This window comes from Caretta caretta, chromosome 7 (genome assembly GCF_965140235.1).
Source record: "Caretta caretta isolate rCarCar2 chromosome 7, rCarCar1.hap1, whole genome shotgun sequence".
NCBI lineage: Eukaryota > Metazoa > Chordata > Testudines > Cheloniidae > Caretta > Caretta caretta.
In genome coordinates this window covers 82,904,408-82,923,205 of record NC_134212.1, presented here as the reverse complement: position 1 = coordinate 82,923,205, position 18,798 = coordinate 82,904,408, and the positions used below count along the sequence as shown (strand labels likewise).

The following is an 18,798-nucleotide window of genomic DNA, read 5'->3' as shown; positions in this document are numbered from 1 at the left end:
TAGAAAAATTCTTGGTTTTATCATGGGACTTGACATTCATTACCCGTGGACCTAAAAGCAGGTTACAGGTGTTGCAATTAGAGTCTTTGTGCAACAGCCAGACTTCCCCTCTCTCTCTCTCAAGTTGCATTCATCCTTTTATTTCAGTGACCTAGTACCACGTATTTTTTACCTGCTGACAAAAACTGAATGAGGATTTATGGATTTTGTTGCAAGGATGGGGGACAGGGGAGGAGAGGGAGTATATAAGAGGGTGATGGGTACAATATAACAACTCAAATAAAATAGCATAGATGAGAGATTCTCAACGGGGAAAAGACTGAAAGGGAAAAAGGGGAGGAAAGGGTGAAAGAAGGAGAGGAAAGAAACAAAAGGCCAAATGCAACCATGACATAAACAGATGTAGCTCCTTGGACTTCAGTTCAGTCCTGGCTGCTGACACCAGGATTCCAGTTGCTCGCTTGAGAGGGAGAAGGGAGGGAAGAAACTTAAGAGCAAAAGGAGGGGGAGAGAGTTTTAGAGCCTAGATTCCTGAACCCCACATTTAAGGACTCACAAAACAGGGGCTAAAATGTAAACACACTTGCACACACACAAACTGCTTGGTTGGAAAGGACGCTCTAAACCCCTTCCCCGCTAAAGGCCACTCACTCAATCTCCGTGTCTCTTGGACTTTCGAATGATGCTCTTTTAGTCCCCCACACACAAAGGTTGGGTGAGTGTTTCTCTCCCCCTGCTTTGTGTGGCTGATGGATGGCTTGCATGGCTTCCCTCTGCAATGGATTGTTGAAGCGCAGAAGCCTCTAGCCCCACCGCACACACAGGCTGCATGGCCTATTAGGGAGCCCCTTTGTGATGTAATTGGATTTCTCCCTTTGTTAGTTTGCAATGAAAATGTCATCTATATCGGGGAGGTGCCCATTCATCTTGAATTAAATTCAGTCGTCTCTTCGGTGAGCTGTGAAACTATTCACACTGCAGCAGGCAGCTGCAACTGGAGGCTTCCCTGACAATACCCCATGCTGCTGTATAAGCGCAGCTCCCGTCCCACAGGGCTGACTTGCTTCCTCTGTTACCCACATCCATTACGCTTCTCAGCCCATCCCTTAACCATCTAAGAAATAGCAACCCTCCAAACTACACACAGCGGCTGGGAAGCCGAAAAGGAAGCTGAAGGCCATGGCTGAATGAATGTGTTTATAAGAACACCCCAGAAGAGAAAGCTCAGCTAAAAGATCCAGCAGAAAAGGAGCCCTTATGTGAGAAGGGTGCAAATTCCAAAATTTCAGTCAAAATCCTCCATCCCTCTCTCCTCTCCCATGAGTGTTTCAGATCTACTTAGAGTTAAAGCTTAACAGAGGTATGTTAATTAATCAACTAATTAATTGCATGTTAACTAACTATATTAATACGTTAATACGTTCAAAATTGGTGCCAAGAGCTCCAACATGAAGGCACTTACCTAGTCTTGGAAAGGGAGTTTTCCAGGATTTAAGACTGGCATGGCCAGCAACCCCTTTGTTATTGTACTCTATATGAATCAAAATAAATCTCCAAGACATTGAAGATCCTAAAAGATATTTCTCTACTGATTTTGTACAGATGCAAGCCAATGCAAGTCATGGCCTTTTTCTTCTGTTGAAGGTGTTAAGAAGCTCTGACCTTGGTCTAGGAGCTTGCCTCGTCTTTCACAAACTCTTATCCATGTAAATTATCACAAAATTGTCACACTCATTAACCTGCCTGCTACAAGCCCAATATCTCTTAGAATTGTGTTAATGTGGAATATGGTTCACTAAACATCAGCTACATAATGTTTCATAGCACTTGATTGAGACATTGGAATGCAGAGAATAGCCTCGTTAAAACGGACAGTACCTCCACTAGCGTAGCATCCCTTAACATAATTCTGGGATGCTGGGGAAGGATGCGTGTCCAGGCTACAAAACATAGCATCCTCAGCAGCAACGCAACCTTAATGCCTGTTGAGGTATAGGAGACAAATTACCTTAAGTTAAAATGACATAGCACCCTAGTATTGTGCGAAGTTTAGGACTGGAGCTGCTATGGAATAGTAACAAAAGAAAATAAAAGCAACCAGGCTGGAGAAGGTATTAACAGGGTTTAATTCATTTCAATTAATCAGTTTTTAGGATACATTAAGTTCCTGCCTGAATGAAGCCTACTGCACTAGCCCTCAAACTCACTCTGAGCATCCAGGCTTCAAATTCAACCTGACACGGGAACACAGTCGTTTAGGAGATTAGGTCTGGTGATTAACACGTCCGTTGTAGAAGCACCCAAATCCCTTATGCTCACCTTTATTGTTTCTTTTCACAAGGAGCTTCTCTTCTGTGGAAAGAGCAGGAATGATTTACTAACAGGATTAGTTCCGTCACTCGAGCTCACAATGGGGGGCCCCCAGTGTTGAAGTCCCATCTCTGTCAGAGTCCCTCTCAGATGCTCTGCCTCCCTGTGGAGGAAGAGCTGGTGATGCAGACAGGAAAAACCCCACAGAATCCCATGGGATCAGTCCCCTATGCTGGTTTTCCACTGGGGAGATTGACTTGGGTTCAAGGGGGGTACAGGAAGCCAGTCAGCCCCTGCCATCTCTACACAATGTAATGACTTGGTATCCCAAATTAGCCCACTCTCCATGCAAGCCCCGCACCCCAGCACTAACCTGCCAATATGCCTCAGGTTGGCTTTGGAGGGATTCCCTCCAGGGATGCATGGTTCAGTCCCAGAATGCCATTCAGTCCTTGATCTCTATGCTGAAACTCTCAGCATAAGTGCCAGTCACGATGAAGTTAGACAGCTGTTCATCAGGAACTGAGCTGAGATCATCACATCATTTTATATAGGTCACCAAACGACCATCAGAAGGTAACAAATTTCAGTTAATGCCAGAGCTCTGCAGTTAAAGATGGCTTCAGTTTTAGAAGGAGTGACTGAGAACCTCAGCCTAAACAAAGCAACCTGCCAAAACATCAGCACAATGCAATACAACATGATGATAGTGCACCACCCCACAAAGCTAGCCTGGGTCACTGGACAGTCTCAGTGAGATTCAGGCTCAAGCCTTTATCTGTAAGACTCTTAAACTCCATCTCAGTGACAGGCTTGCTATTCCAATCCCATGAGCTAGTCAGTTCGTTTGTAGGGTTGTATTTAATCAATACACCAGTTAAAAGCATAGCTGTGTCTTCCCAGATTTTCCAGCACTTGGGATTTGTGGAAGCTCCGCTTGGGGAGCTATCACTGACTTTCACCAGCTCTGGCATGCTGGCCACCGGCCCAAGAACAGCAAGAAATTCAGACAACAGGCAGTTTGGAAAGAGATTTATGTACTAGCGTCACAGAACAATTTCAATCTTATAATAAAACATCATGTTACCGGTTTTTTTCTCCTTGTTGTTTTAGCAGAAGGTTCTCGTTATCACAGGAACCAGAGGAGAATTTGAGGTGTTGCTCTTGGCATTTTTACACTCCATTGGGGAAGGCAGAAATTTACAGTCAATTTGTGATGCACAATTTCCTTCACTCAGTTTATTGAACAAAAACAAGAACCACTTTGTCCATGCATGCTACACAAGTGTTCAGTAAGGCTTCTCCATATTCACTCACACACACACACACAGTAAAGCTGTTATAAGCCAATATGGTCCCAAGTCACAATTCAGATCTGTATTTGCACCTGATTTCAAACTTCCAGAAATTTGTGGGAGGATGGGCGGGGTAATTTAAATTCTGTGGTCTGGTTTGGCCCACTATAATGACAGGCCTGAAGTATGGATCCAATCGGGATGTAAACTTCCCCCAAAGTCTGGATCTGCTGTTTTTGTTGAGGCCCAGTCCTATTTATAAGACAGAGGAGAAATATTGCTCACTGATTCTCAGCTCATCAAGATGAAAGTTCTTATGTTTCTTGGCCTTAAAGAGGGATTGAAGAAAGTTTTAAAATACACCACACCTAATACAACCCCTCTCTAATATGTTTTTAGCAGATATGTTTAATTTCCACTTCTGCAAATTATCAAGGACTGTATTGTTTAAAAATTGGTTCCTCCATCCACACATTTCCAAGCCCAACTTCCCCAGCTACTCAATGTTGGAATCATTCCTCCTGCAGCAGGGATAAGGTATCACCCACAGTGACAACGTCCCGGAGCAAGTTCTTGTTCAAATATCCCGGACAACCCAGGCAAGACAAAAGTACAGGTGACATGACCTGTTTTACAGACACTTTTTTTCTTCCCTGTTTTAATCTTCTTCAAACTCCTTTTTGGTCTCCCCACTTGCTCTTTTAATGTCCCCCTTTAGCCCCTTATAACAGCTCTCCAATCCTATATGTTTAAGATGTAGCATATACTGTGCTGTCAGCTCAAACCCATCAATACCTCTTCTTCTTTTAATTTAAACTTCCCTTCCAATACACCTCTAAGATCAGAATAGTAATTACAAAGTAAACCCTGCCTTCACCAGGCCATTTTCAAATTGTCTCACATTCATGTGTGTTTGTTTTATTACTCCTCGGAAACCCCTACTGCCCTTCACACCTGCAGATGAAAATTAAGCTCCCATTTCAGTTCCCCTCAGGTCTAGGTATCTGATAAGTGCTGGATGACACAACATGACATGCCAGACCCTTTCTATAGGTGCACCAAAGTTTGGGCTTCTGGCATGACCTCTCTAGCCAGTGGCTGAAGCTCCTGGGCAAGCCAAGCCTCACTTGGGCAACCCTCAGAAAGGAGCAGCTTAACGTGAGAAGAAATGCTACACCTGGGATTGTGCCTTTGGGCATCCCAATTCCACACTTCAATTCCCCTTGAACACTACACACAGACACTTTCAGGATACATAACTGTGCACCTGCACACACATACACATATACACACACTCTCAGTGGGGGAACACACTCACAAACACACCCATGCCTGACAAGGAAACTTGGTCTTTCTTTCACTAAGCAGGAAGCATTGGTGGCCAGTGGGAGGGCACTGTCACCGCTGGCTCAGGTGTGAGACCACGTAGATAAGGCCCACCAAGAGGAGGCCACGCACGCCCACCATCATGAGGAGGAAGAGCAGCAGGATGGACATCACTGGCTCCACCACCTGGTTCCCGAGGTTCCAGAGGGGGAATCCCATGTTCACTAGCTGCTGGTTCAGTTTTGAAAATGGAGAGCGCCCCCCAGGCCTGGCAGCCTGCTGCTGCGGTCGAGCATGGCCTGCATTAGGCACCACGTTGAAAAACTCCTGCAAACATAACAAGAGAGAGAAGGAATTCAGCCCGCTGAATCAGACTCACAAAAGGGGTGGAAGCTGAAGGAAAGAACAAGGCAAAAATTTCAGAAACGTTCCTATTATTTAATTCAGAGCAAAATATCATCCCGAGGTCATCGAGAGAGACAATGCGGCAGAGATCAGGCACCACAACTGACTGCCCCTCCTCTCACAAACATTTCTTAGGAACTGCTTGGCTTTTGCGCTCTAAACTGAAGTTGAAATTGTGGGGAGAGAGGAATGGAGAGTAGGATACATTAGAACAATTACAGGTACTGCACCTTTTGGGCTACACCTCACAGTACACAATTTCACCCACCCACCCTGTATGTAAATCCCGTGGGGCCAGGCACACGCACCCATTTACACAAGTGAAGGGGAACCCAGCCAGCTGGAAACAGAAGCTCCTTCCCTGAGAACCTGAAGCCCTTCCAAACTCTGCATGGTCAGGGATTTATGGAACTGGTGGAGGTGGGGGGTGGGTGTGCCAGGAGAGAAGGGGATGGAGCCAAGGATCGTGCTCCTCTAACTACTACCAGATTTTTTAAATCCAAGATGGAGTCAATGCTGTTCAAACCAGCATTAGCTCTCCCAGCACATTACCAACTACCCACAAAGGGACTTACAATGCACCACTTCAGTAGGACAGCTGATAGCAACAAGATTCCCCCAGAGCCAGGCTGCCATGTTCCTGGTTCTAGGAGGACTGGCAGAGGGACAACTGATGCAGGAACGTGGGCATTTTGTTGGCCAGGATGAAAGACATTTTCTGCACCCCCAGAGCAGCCAAGCAAAACACAGCAAACAGAAAAGAGCAGCACAGTGCCCTCTGGAAGTTGGCACCCAAGACAACTGCCGTGATCACCCACCTCTAGAACTGGCCCTGAACCAATGTCTGGGAATTAGAGAGCTTAAACCAATGTTTCCCGCAGATCCCTGGCCTCAACAATCAATCCATTCTCCAGGCCAACATACCCACATTACAGAGCCCAGCAGCCATAGTGCACCGTGATTTGCAGCATCTTTTTCCCTCCTGTGTGTTTTAACTTGGTTGGGGTGGTTGGGCCCTAAACGTGAACTCAGATTCCTACCCAAATTCTGCACCCACAACAGCACTTGTCATTTCCGCTGCCTACCCCAAAGATTCTTCCAGTATTTTGCAGTAAAATGTGGAATGCTGCTTCTCCCAACTCTGTCTTGCCTAGCCCTCTGGACAGAACGTTACGATCAATGTTCCCTCTACATTTTCTTTGCTCTGAGCGGGTTCCAAATTCCAGTGAGAGCTACATTTTTGTAGCAATCTGAGACTTCTTTAAAAAAAATCTTTTTACACTATATTACATTAAACAGTGTAAGGAATTTTTAAAACAACATGTTAGTAATACACATGCATCTGGGACAGACATGCATGCTGAGTACCCATTACCTTTCAAGAGCTTGAGTTAAAAAACACACACAGTTAGGAAACCAGGAGCCCCTATCTTTCCTATCATAAGCTTCTACACCCAGCCCTTCCCAGGAGCCTCAGCCCTTGAGGGAGCCCGCTACCACGCCTTCCCAAGAAATCCTGCCTCCCAAACCAGGGTGCCCGGGAGGCTGTTGCCATTGCAGCCCAGAGCGGGCAGGAACACACAGACCAGGCACTCCTGCCCCAGCAGCAGTGGCAGCACAGTCTCCCCCTTCCCCCATGCCACAGCTCCCTGCCAGGCCAGGCTCATTTCAGCACTGATAGCCCTTGGAGGCTGCTCCCAGTGGCAGGGACTAGCCTCTCCACGAACACCCCGTGCCCTACCTAAATGGCAACCCTGGTTCCTGTCCCTCACACACACACACACACACACACTCCTTACCCATCCCTACTGGCTTGAGGTTTAACATGGCACAAAAGAGGAGCTGCTGCAGGTTCTGGAAGCAGGGCCCAGCTACCAGCCATGCTTCCAACCACATGAGGTGTGCTGTAGGTACCGCACTGCTCTGCAGCCGCACATGCTCACAGCTGAAAGGGAATGTGAATTATGAAGCATCCATTGAAGATGTAAATCTTGATGCACATCCATTTCCTTCAGCAAAAAATCTAAGCAATTACAAAAATACACTGCACTTCTTCACACTTTTCTGTTTCATTACCTGCCAAGAGGTGTTCTCCCTGTGCTGTGCATTTGCTCTCACCCGGGGGTCGTCATCCTGTACAATATCTCCATTGGCCAAAATCCGGACCATCCTTGGGGTCACGCAATATACCCACCCTGTCACACCTGTAACACACAGGAGAAAGGACCTGTAGTTCCCCTCTGAGCATTATTAGCTACTTCAGACTGATCCAGGAGGGAAGAGAGGCTCAGGGGGAACCAGTTAAACATCTTGGGCCATATTGTGAGTGCAGTCAAGGAGGGACATGCAAGAAGTTTCCCCCACTCTTTGCACGACTGCATAAGGGCCCCCACAAGAGGCCTCTGGGGAGTGTAGGAACTGTTCAATCCTGATGCCTACCAGGGAGCAAAGACAGAAAACAAGGGGTTGGTAGGAGTAGGGAGCAGATAAGGGTCATGGTGCAACCCACATTCCTCACCAGCTTGCAGAAAAGGGCCTATGCAATAGGGGTGAAATCTGCTCCATCCTAAGGAATGTGCCCACAGAGAAGCCCAGAGACATCATGGCACCTTCTCCCCAGCATACATCCTGGTGTGATGCAGCTCCACATTACACCATACCAAAGGTAGAGATGTAAATGCCACAATCTAGCCTCTTGGGGAATGGGAAGATATGTGTGTCTATCTCTCTCATTTTATCTATTACTTACCCACACTATAAATGTATTTTTTTTATGGACACAGCAAAAATCCCACTGCCAGAAAATGAAAAAGATACTTTTTCATGGCTATGGAATCCCCAGAGAATAATATTTTTGAAAAGCTGTCAAAAATTACTTTTGAAAGTGTCATATGAACATAGTTTTAGAAACTGCAATAAAGTCAGCTGTTTTACAACTTAAAAAAAGGTTCTAAAATACCGTAAGGTTTTCCCTCTTGTAATAGCAAATCTCTAAGAAGCAGAACCTTAGGAAAAAGAAAAGGAGTACTTGTGGCACCTTAGAGACTAACACGGCTGTTCCTCTGAAACCTTAGGAAAAACATGCAGGAGGGCTCTGCACAGAAGAATATTTTGTGCTGTGATTTAACAAACACGTTTCTGCTGATAAATTAAAAATTGGTCTGACCAGTCAAATCTATAACACAGACAGGAAAACTGACCATTACAACACATCTATCCCAGGGATCTAGTTTCTAAAACCTGGCATTTGTGGTTTCCAGGCTATTAGAACTAGCAATGCTCAAAGCACAGGGTGAAAACTGGAACTGACCTGAACCTTTGCCTATAATGCAAACTTATGGGTTTGGTTTTTTGTTTTTTTCGTTTGTTTGTTTGTTTTTTTTTGGGGGGGGAGGTAAGGGATGGTTAGAAACTTCCATCCAGTGCCCAGGGATGAGGAAGATCCAACACAGCAGCTATGCCTTACCACCACAGTGCACAATGCATAGGACCCCCCCTTTCAAAGAGACAGCTAGCAGTGTTTCAGAGTAACAGCAGTGTTAGTCTGTATTCGCAAAAAGAAAAGGAGTACTTGTGGCACCTTAGAGACTAGCAGTGTGTTTCCCCTCTACAAGACCAGGTTCAGAATGGCCTGTACCCAGTTTGTCATATGAATCTGAAGGCCAGTCTCTCCCATTCCCAGGAGGGCTGATAGATGCACAGACACATGAGCATGCTGATCATACCACATATGCTGGGCAAGTAGAAGCAAAGCACTAACAGATTCCTCTGGGTCAGGTACATGGCTTAAATTAGCCTGAGCAGGAACACTATACTACCCAAGCTGCCTGTGTCACTCTGCACGGTACTCAGAAACTCTTCTTCTTTGCCTCACGTTTCTTGACATAATTTTGAAATTTTGCAAGAAGCAGCTCTTTGGGCGGTGGGAGGAGAAGGAAAAGCAGAAGAGGCCGTACTGCTTCCTGAGCAGATTACCGATAAACTGTCAGAAATAACATACTCACCTCGGCGATTCCCTCTCTCTGTTCACTCCATACAGTCTGACTGACTTGTACCCAAACTGCTGCTTCCTCCGGGCTGACATCACAGGAAGTTAGCTGAGCGAGGTGAGTGAGCAGGCAGTTTCTCTTCTAGCCAGGGGCTCTCCAGAGCTGAGCAAACCCCTCTTCAGGCGCCACAGTAAACTGCAGTTCTCTGAACTGGCTATGGAGATTAAGTGAGCTCTCTTTTGAACTCTGCCCCTCTGTCTCCACAGTATTTATGCTACACTCCTCTCCCTTGGCCTGCATGTTCATTCACACCATGACTCTGATCACCCTGCTCAAAACAACTCTAATAATCCCGACGCATCTGAAATCTAGGCATGGCGAGTGCCCCTGGCACAAAGAGAAGGGAATATGGGGCAATGCGCCCCAGGCATAGGCGTGGCGTGGAAACTAGGGGTGCGGGAGGTGCTGCAGCACCCCCAGATTTTACACTGAGCCACTGGCCGAGCACCCAGGCCTCCACTCCCCAGCCTGTGCCTTGGGTCCCAGCTGCCAGCCCTGCTCCCCGGCCGCTGGCCCAGTGCCTATGGCTCCAAGCCAGGGCCCCGCTCCCAGGTCCAGGACTCTGCTCCCCAGCCCTGCCCCCGGGGCTTGGGTCCCAGCTTCCACCGGCCCCGCTTCCCAGCCGTTGACCCTGTGACCGGGTCCCCGAGCCTGGGGCTCTGCTCTTGGGGCGCTGGCCCCCTCCCTAGCCACTGGCCCCGTCTCCGGGGCCCCGCACCCAGCCCCCAGGTCTCTGCTACTGGCTCCAGCTGCGAGGTCCCAGCTGCAGGCCCTGTGCCCAGGACTCCACTCCTGGCCCCATGCCCACCCCCAGACTTTTCCCCCTTACCTCTGTCCGACCCCACCCCGAGACAGGACAACTGCTCCAGGCCCCAGCTGGGGTGCGGGGCGCGAATGGGGGTAAGGGGGTTGGCTTTCAGCACCCCCACTATTAAAAGGGTTCCAGTGCCACTGCCTAGGCTACAGCCTATCAGAAATCTGAAACACTTACCACTTGTTTCCAAATCTTTAGGACTGTCCTGACTTTCACAAAGCTAACCCACAAGCCAGGTTTGCCGGGCAGTTAAAGTGCCTCAAACTGGGATGAATTCATGGGCTGGGGATGGTATGGGATTGAATTTGGGGCCAATTGGGGACCAGTTTGTAGGCTAGGAAACTAGGGTAGGGCTTGTGACTGGTTTAAGGTTGTGAGGCAGCGGGGGTGCTCAGATGAGTGTGAGATCTGGCAAAAGTTTCTGGGACCATGCTAGGGTTAACATTGGGACTAGTTTAGAGCTAATTTGTAGGCAGTGGCAGGCTAGGATATGGTTTGGGGATGCTTGTTAACCTGGGCTGTGGTAAAGTTTGGTAGCAGTTTGTGGGGCCAGGCTAGGTTTAGTGTAGGGACTGGTTTGTGAGTCCTGGCTAGCAGTTGGCAGCAGTTGAGTTCGTGGGTTCAGACTACAGTTAGGCTGCTCTAGACTTGTAAATTCCAGGACTATAACACAGTTTAGTAACCTGGTTAATTCTGTCCACACAGGAATACAATGCTCTATAACACCATGAGGGTATTACCAGGTTCTGATGTAACAAATGTTGCTTTGTAGAGGCACTCCATTTCTCCTCAGTCCAAATTACCCTGTGTAGAGTTCACAGTAACAGTTCATTTTCTAGATCAGAAAGCTTTAAATGGGACATGTTTATTGACATAAGGATGGGTTATATTTTGTCAGTCTGTATCTAATTAGGCCTTTGGCATCAGCTTAGTTGAAACCAACTGGCGGGACCATGTGACATGGACAGAGAGACAGGGTGGTGATCCTGTTCATCTCCTCTGGTCTCCCTTTGCTTGCACCTCCACGGGGAAGAAAAGCATCCAAGATGGACACTCACAAAGATAGACCTTCTTCGTTGGGGGGCCCCCATTGTGAGCTCAAGTAATGGAGCTAATCCTCTTAACAGATTGCTGACTTCTTTTCTAATAGACAAAAATCAAAAGGGAAGTGGGGAAAGCTGGTTTGGAGTTTAGGACCACAACATTAATCCCCCACTCCTTCAGAAATAAAGAAAATCTTAAAGAGACATTGTCAAGCCCTTTAGCCCACACATTTCACTTACTTTTAAAACTGAACTGAATGTTGCAGATGCCCTCTTACTCCTGGAAATCCCTTTGGGTTTGGCTTTAAAATCAATCTCTCCAACTCCAAGTATCTGAAGGATAAAATGTGCAATCTCTGTTTGTGCTACAGGCCCCACACATACTGCAGGTTCCATCTATATTGGCCAGATAAACCATGCTGACAACTTTCTAGGAGTTTAATGTGATCATATTTAGTCCTGAGCAAAAGTGCTGAAAAATGCTCTGGGGGAGATTTTACAAGTTTGTTCCATGTAGTGTTCAAGTCTGTTCAGTTTAGCCTTTTGTGAAATTGTGAGGACCCAAAAACTTTTCATGGATCAACTTCAATTTTCAAAATTTCAAGTAAAAATATGGGGTCAAGGACAGCTCTTTGTCACAATTTTGGCTTGCGGAGAGATGACAAGGGAAGGCAGAGCAACACACAGATAATCACGCACAAAAGAATTTGCAATATATTGTGTACACACACGACAAAGCATTACTGAGTCCTATGACCTATGGTCTGCACATATACAGCAACAGGAGTGATAATGAGCCATAAAATTGACATAATAAATTCAGGCACGGGATCAGCAGTAGCAAAGGTAGACAGGTCTCCTGTGATTTCCCAGTTAGAATCCTTCTCGCTGTTTAAAGTATTTAGGGAAAGCATTACTGAATCTGACCTGTTTATGCTTCACTAAACACACGCTTTGAATACACATTGGAGGGACAGGAGGCTTACACTTCTCTTAGTACTGCCAACAGTTTTCCACTACCCACTTAATGCTAAACTGAAATAATAATTTTCTTTTCCATTTTAAATTATTCTTACTCTGCTTCTATCATTACAAGAGAACTGAAATAAAAAAATAAAATCTCAGACAGACTACGTATGAGCATGGAGTAGACTAGCCTCCACAGAACAAAACCAAACGAACCAATCAGTAAAAAAGCACTCAGCAAACCAGCCTACCAATTGAAAAATGAGGAAATTTCAAGAGGTTCAGAATTTAGATGGTTAGCCAAACTATCCCACTAGACAGCTGTGTTGTATACCAATGCCACACTGGTTTGGGGCCCCACTTCTCCCTTAGTGTAGGGGAGAGCAAACTCCACAAGTTTCAACTAACAGAGATTCCTATTTATTCTTCCAGAGTTTCCCTCTACCCCATTAGCACTGAAATCCCCTAAAATCCAGCCTTTTTGTTTGGTGTTGCTTTTTCATTCCAAATTCATCTTAGTAACTAAAGTTTATCATATATTTGTCATATATATGTAAAGTTGTTTAGATATTTTTAATTGCTGAGTATTTTTGGAGGATAAAGATAATTAAATGTTAAAATTGTAGTGATCACTTGACAGTAAGAAAAAAAAAGAAACATATGGGCTCTTCAGTTAGCCGTTGGTCCCAATGGGATGTGAATTAAATAGCTTTGAAATTTAAAACAAACTTTTCCCCGTATTCAGTAGGTTACTGTTGTTTGAAAAATTATAGCCATTAACTTGGCCACCAGAGGGCAATCATATTGTATTTAGAATGCAATTCCAGTCTATTGATACTGTTAATGATGAATAAAATGCATACAAAATTAATGTCACAAATATGTCACATTTTTCACCTAGTTCAAACCCAGATAAATGCATATGTACAATTTCATGAAAATCAGACTTAATCTACTATATTTTGTCTATTCCAAAAGTTTAGCTGTGCATAAGAGCACATAATAAAAGATAGTTTGGCTCTTTGTTTCTCTGTAAATGGACAACATAACAAAAGGTAGTCTGATGGTGATGTTAAAGCAAGATATCTGAGCAAAAATATGAAAACGCTTCATGGCTTTGTATTATAAAGGCAATTTCTACTTATCGCCATCAAGTTCATTCCCCTACAGATTGCAGTGGTAATGCTCTCCATCTAGTATGGCTGGAAGTCACACTTCACTTAGAACAGCCGCAATATAAAATTCCCTAAAAACCTAATAAAATTATGAATTATTAAATCACAACATCTTGTACTCAGCCACCAACTGCCTTTAATTTTAAACGTATACAGGTACTTCCCCCATTGTAAACTAATCAATGCATTGTGGCTGACATTTTCAAAACTGGCTACTGAGTTTGGATCCTTTTCTTTTGGGGGCTCAAGTTGCCTCTTGTTGGACACGTAAAATCAGTAGCCATTTTTTAAACTGTAGATGCAGAACACCTCTAATCTCTCTCTTGTGTGTGTGTACGTGTGTGTCCAGGATGTTGGTCCCCGGTAATAAATTTTGGGGCGGACCTGCAGCTTTCAGGAAACAGAGTACTCCCCTGACTCACCCTATGGGAGCAAGCCAGCTCTGCAGGACTGGGGAAGCTGCACTCAGACAGCAGTGTGAGGTATTGTCAAAGAAGCCTCCAGTTGCAGCTGCCTGCTGCTGTGTGAATAGTTTCACAGCTCACCGAAGAGACGACCGAATTTAATTTGAGATGAATGAGTGCCTCCCCGATATAGATGACATTTTCATTGCAAACTAACAAGGGGAGAAATCCAATTACATCACAAAGGGGCTCCCTAATAGGCCATGCAACTTGGAGAGTGTGTGTGGGGAGCAAGAAGAGGTGGGGAAGCATTCTCCAAACCCAAGTCTAGGGAGGCGGGGGATCTGCAGTGTCCACATATCACAGATAGGAACAATGCGCGTAGCGTTCCGGCAGAGAGAAGAACAGGCCATAGTAAGAGACCGCCGGCTGCAGCAAGACTGGATTAAGGCCAGACAGATGCCAGGGGTCAGGCTTAAAAAAAGTCCCTATGAAAAATTCTCTTGCTATTGGGGAAAAAATACTGGCCTCTCACATTGAGATTTCTAGGCCACTGTAGACTAATAACTGATGTGACCATCCTGTCCCAAAATCAAGAATCTCAGCACTTTTTCACATAAGTCTTCTGCTCTTCATCACTTGATTCCAAAAATATATTCTTTTTCTCTTGAAGCGGGAGGATCACGGTCTCACTGACCCTGAGAAATGCATTCATAAAGATCATGGCAATATCTGTTTCCAGTGTCGATCTTGACATTTATGTTTCCAGCATGGATCATATCTTGGGCACTTGGATGCTGCACAATAATTCAATAAATATATAGAAGTGTCATAAAATTGCTCTCATAAAACCAGATGTGACACACAGGAAAAAGGCAGAGGGGGTAGATGTAGATAAACGGCCCACAAGAGTCTTAATGGGGGGAAAAGTCACACTTTTAAGATGGCATGTAAAAGTGAATTGCACTACCTGGGCCCACCTGCTAACATGAGAGGAAACAGTGAGGCCCCTGAAAGGTAGGTGGTATCAGTTCCACTCAGGGCCAGGCTCAAAGAGGTCACAGATATAGGCTTACACCAGTAAGGGCTTTAAACACCATCAAGGCCAATTTAAAATCAATCTGATTCTGGCCCTTACGGGCAGCCAGTGTAATGAATGTAGGATGGTAATATGAGTAGTAAGAAGTAATATGATCACGTTTGCTCAGACCAGAGAATAAACACATTGCTGCATTTGAACAAGCTGCAAGCAACCAAGAAGCCCTGATAAAAGCGAATTTCCATAACCAAGCTAAGGGTAGGAAAAGGAGTACTTGTGGCACCTTAGAGACTAACCAATTTATTTGAGCATAAGCTTTCGTGAGCTACAGCTCACTTCATCGGATGCATACTGTGGAAACTGCAGAAGACATTATATACACAGAGACCATGAAACAACACCTCCTCCCACCCCACTTTCCTGCTGGTAATAGCTTATCTAAAGTGACCACTCTCCTTACAATGTGTATGAAAATCAAGGTGGGCCATTTCCAGCACAAATCCAGGTTTTCTCACCCTCCACGCCCCCCCCCCCCCCCAACTCACTCTCCTGCTGGTAATAGCCCATCCAAAGTGACCACTCTCTTTACAATGTGTATGATAATCAAGGTGGGCCATTTCAAGCACAAATCCAGGTATTCTCACCCCCCTCCTTTTTTTCCAAAAACCACACACACAAACTCACTCTTCTGCTGGTAATAGCTTATCCAAAGTGACCACTCTCCTTACAATGTGTATGAAAATCAAGGTGGGCCATTTCCAGCACAAATCCAGGTTTTCTCACCCTCCGCCCCCCCCCCCCCCCAAACTCACTCTCCTGCTGGTAATAGTTCATCCAAAGTGACCACTCTCCCTACAATGTGCATGATAATCAAGGTGGGCCATTTCCAGCACAAATCCAAGTTTAACCAGAATGTCTGGGTGGGGGGGGGGAGGAGGTAGGAAAAAACAAGGGGAAATAGGCTACCTTGCATAATGACTTAGCCACTCCCAGTCTCTATTTAAGCCTAAATTAATTGTATCCAATTTGCAAATGAATTCCAATTCAGCAGTTTCTCGCTGGAGTCTGGATTTGAAGTTTTTTTGTTTTAAGATAGCGACCTTCATGTCTGTAATTGCGTGACCAGAGAGATTGAAGTGTTCTCCGACTGGTTTATGAATGTTATAATTCTTGACATCTGATGAACTGTGAGGGAGAAGATGAACTGTGAGGGAAGAAAACCCCTTATTTAAACACAAATATCTTTGAAAATGAGCCAAAGTACCTCCAAAAAATTAGAAATATGTGAATGGTCTATAGATTTATGCTTACATGAGAGGTATCTAAAAATTTTCCTCAGCATATAAATTATTCATTAAAGCTCTAAGAAAGTGTAATTCCTGCTGTTAATTAGAGAATTAAGAGCTGTAGAAGAAAAGAGAGAGGGAATCTAGTTAGAACATGGGACTAGGAGCCAGGAGTTCTGGGTTTTACTCCTGGCTATATGACTTTGCTGTGTGTCACTTAACTTCATCTATAAAATGAGGGTAATAATACTCCCCCTCCAACCATAGGGGTGTTCTGAGAGTTACTTAATTAATACTGGTAAAGTATCTGACACCCCTTGACCAAAACTGCTGTGCAAAGTATTATTAAAATGTTGCTACCTGTATGAGTGTGGGACAGATGCAACTAGCCCTGGGACGTCTCTAAATGCAAAGTCTTTTTTGAAAGGACCAAGAAGAAGAAAAAAAGCACTTCAGAGCAAATTCTCATTTTTGACCTGGGTAGAGAAGATTTGTTGGCCCAGAGAGAGACCAGGCCAAGTCCTAGTCCCACTTCAGTTTTTTTCACCAGTCTGGTAGTGCAAAATAGATAGAATCTAGCAGAACCAGCCCCAAGAGTGTTCTCCTTCCCCAGACTCAACCCAGAAGGCATATCCACGAGAAAGAGGGGATGGTCCAGGCATTCCAATACCCTGCCAATTCTCAGATGCCATAACAGCTCTTCGGAGCCATGGGCGGCTGGGTACAAATTACAGCAACTTGTAGGCTGCTCTAATTTATGTCAGGGACTGATCAGCCCCCAGCAAACCTCAGAATCAGAAAAGTATAAAGGAGGATAAAGCCAAATTCAGCTTGGCCAGACTAGAGGATCTGGACAACTCTCTCTATAGATCTTTGAGACAGAAATACCTTAAAATGGGACATTACCCAGCAATGGCCAAGGCCTGTGTGGCAGGAGTAGTATCAGTGCACACACTCATCAGTCACTGCTTTCTCTCCACTGCTTCTCTTGTTTGGCTGCAGACTGCTTCCCTGTCACCAGCACAGAGGAGTGAAAAGGAAAAAGGATTATATCTTTCATCAGTCACCCTAAATGAAGCTGGGGCCAGACGGCAGGGTGAAAGCAGGGGAAGGGGAAAAGAAAGTAATGAGATTCTGGGGCTCCGTTCATACACTAGATATCCTTTCTAGTTGCTCCGTCGGATTCAGCCAGTCTGTTCAACCATCCACAGCCTGAGAGGAGAACACCCCCCCACCCCCTTGCCGCAGCACCTCCCACCTACCCTCCCCCAGCCCCTGTGAGCTGCAGGTGAATTAGCATTCGTTTGGTTCTGCCCAGGGTGAGCAAATCACAGCTTCAAAGCCATCGCAGGCTTGGGTGAGGCCCACACATTGTGCCCCTTTGTGTCTTTCTTCTCCTGACGAATGACTGAGCTAATTGAACTCCTCTCCCGGAATGACTGAATGCGGTTTCTCAGTGAAGGGTATGGGGCAGGGGGCGGGGATGGGATAGAAGAAAACGGGAGAAGGTGGGGGAGGGGGGGGAAGATTCTTTTCCAATCCAGTGAATGATCTTAGGGTCCCAAACAGTATCTCCAGGGTCAAAAGGTTAGAAACTAGCTAGCCAAGTTAGTCCCTGCAGGGCACTCCTCCCTTCCCAGGGGTTGAGATTCTCCTGCTTCCCTTTCAGTTGCAATTAGCTGCCACACTCTATAGACATGTCCACATCTTCCAGCAGGAAGCTGAGACTGCTCTCCAGTCCAGTATGCACTAGTTCTGCACAGTGACCATTCTGTGCTCCTATTCCATCGCCAGCTGCACTTATTTATTTCTGAATTAGTTTCCTCTCTGACTTGGGTTTCTTCTTTGATTTCCCCCCCCCCCCCCGCTCCCAAAGAAAAAATCCATGGCTGCATTATAGCTGAATATAGCCAAAGACCACGGTTGGTTGGAAATGCTTGTGAGAGACAACAGCATTCCATATGGAACATACAGCACCATGACTGCAGGGACAGCACTACGGTGAATAATGTTTCCAGCATTTTCCTTTATAAACTCCACCTTTCAGAGCTATTCCTTACAAGCTGATATTTGGGTCCAGATAGCCCTGGTTTATATCAGTTTCTGATACCTCAGCTGTGGAAACTCCACCAGGAGGGGAAGTTGTAGTGATGGAAAGTGGAAGGCCCCAAAAGCAGGTGGCACAAAATGGAAAGGTAACATGGAAAGACCAAGAGGGTACCCGAGGCTGCCCTTCCTCACAGAGAATCCCCCATAGGGAGGTCACTAACAGAAAAGCTTAAACTTTCATGTACCAATACTGGAAAACTTGGCTTTTGGTGTTTAAAGGCAGATCGTTAGTATGCAAGGACAACTGAAGTAATGTATTTCCAAAGTAAAAATACTCTTTTAACATTGTAAAAGTGACAAAAAAATTATCTCCAATTATACTGTATTGGCTTCCAGTAGCTTTTTTATTTCACGTACCCATTGCAAAACTGCTTTGCTGTTGGAAATGTTTGAGGTTGCCAGGCTAGGAGTTTGTGGCTCAATTTAGGGTCACAAGTGCCATGGACATGTTATCACTGATAGTTAGGGATGGAGGCAAGTCAGAGGCTTCAACAGAGCCAGGATTTCAGCCAAGGCATTTATCTGAACTTGCTCCCATATTTCAGGGTGTTTTTTATCCAGAGTTTTGGTTTGGACC

General features: G+C 45.4%; 1 protein-coding gene across 1 annotated transcript; it reads right to left on the bottom strand.

The window, feature by feature from the left end:
- Nucleotides 1–3,327: 3,327 nt before the first annotated feature.
- Nucleotides 3,328–9,442, bottom strand: FAM241B (family with sequence similarity 241 member B). The gene is made up of 3 exons (XM_048858696.2): nt 9,341–9,442; nt 7,413–7,540; nt 3,328–5,258 (listed from the first exon to the last, which is right to left on the bottom strand). The coding sequence occupies exons 2-3, from the start codon at nt 7,503–7,505 to the stop codon at nt 5,004–5,006; spliced, it is 348 nt and encodes a 115-aa protein (XP_048714653.1). The 5' UTR covers nt 7,506–7,540; nt 9,341–9,442; the 3' UTR covers nt 3,328–5,003.
- Between the last annotated feature and the right edge of the window lie 9,356 nt (nt 9,443–18,798).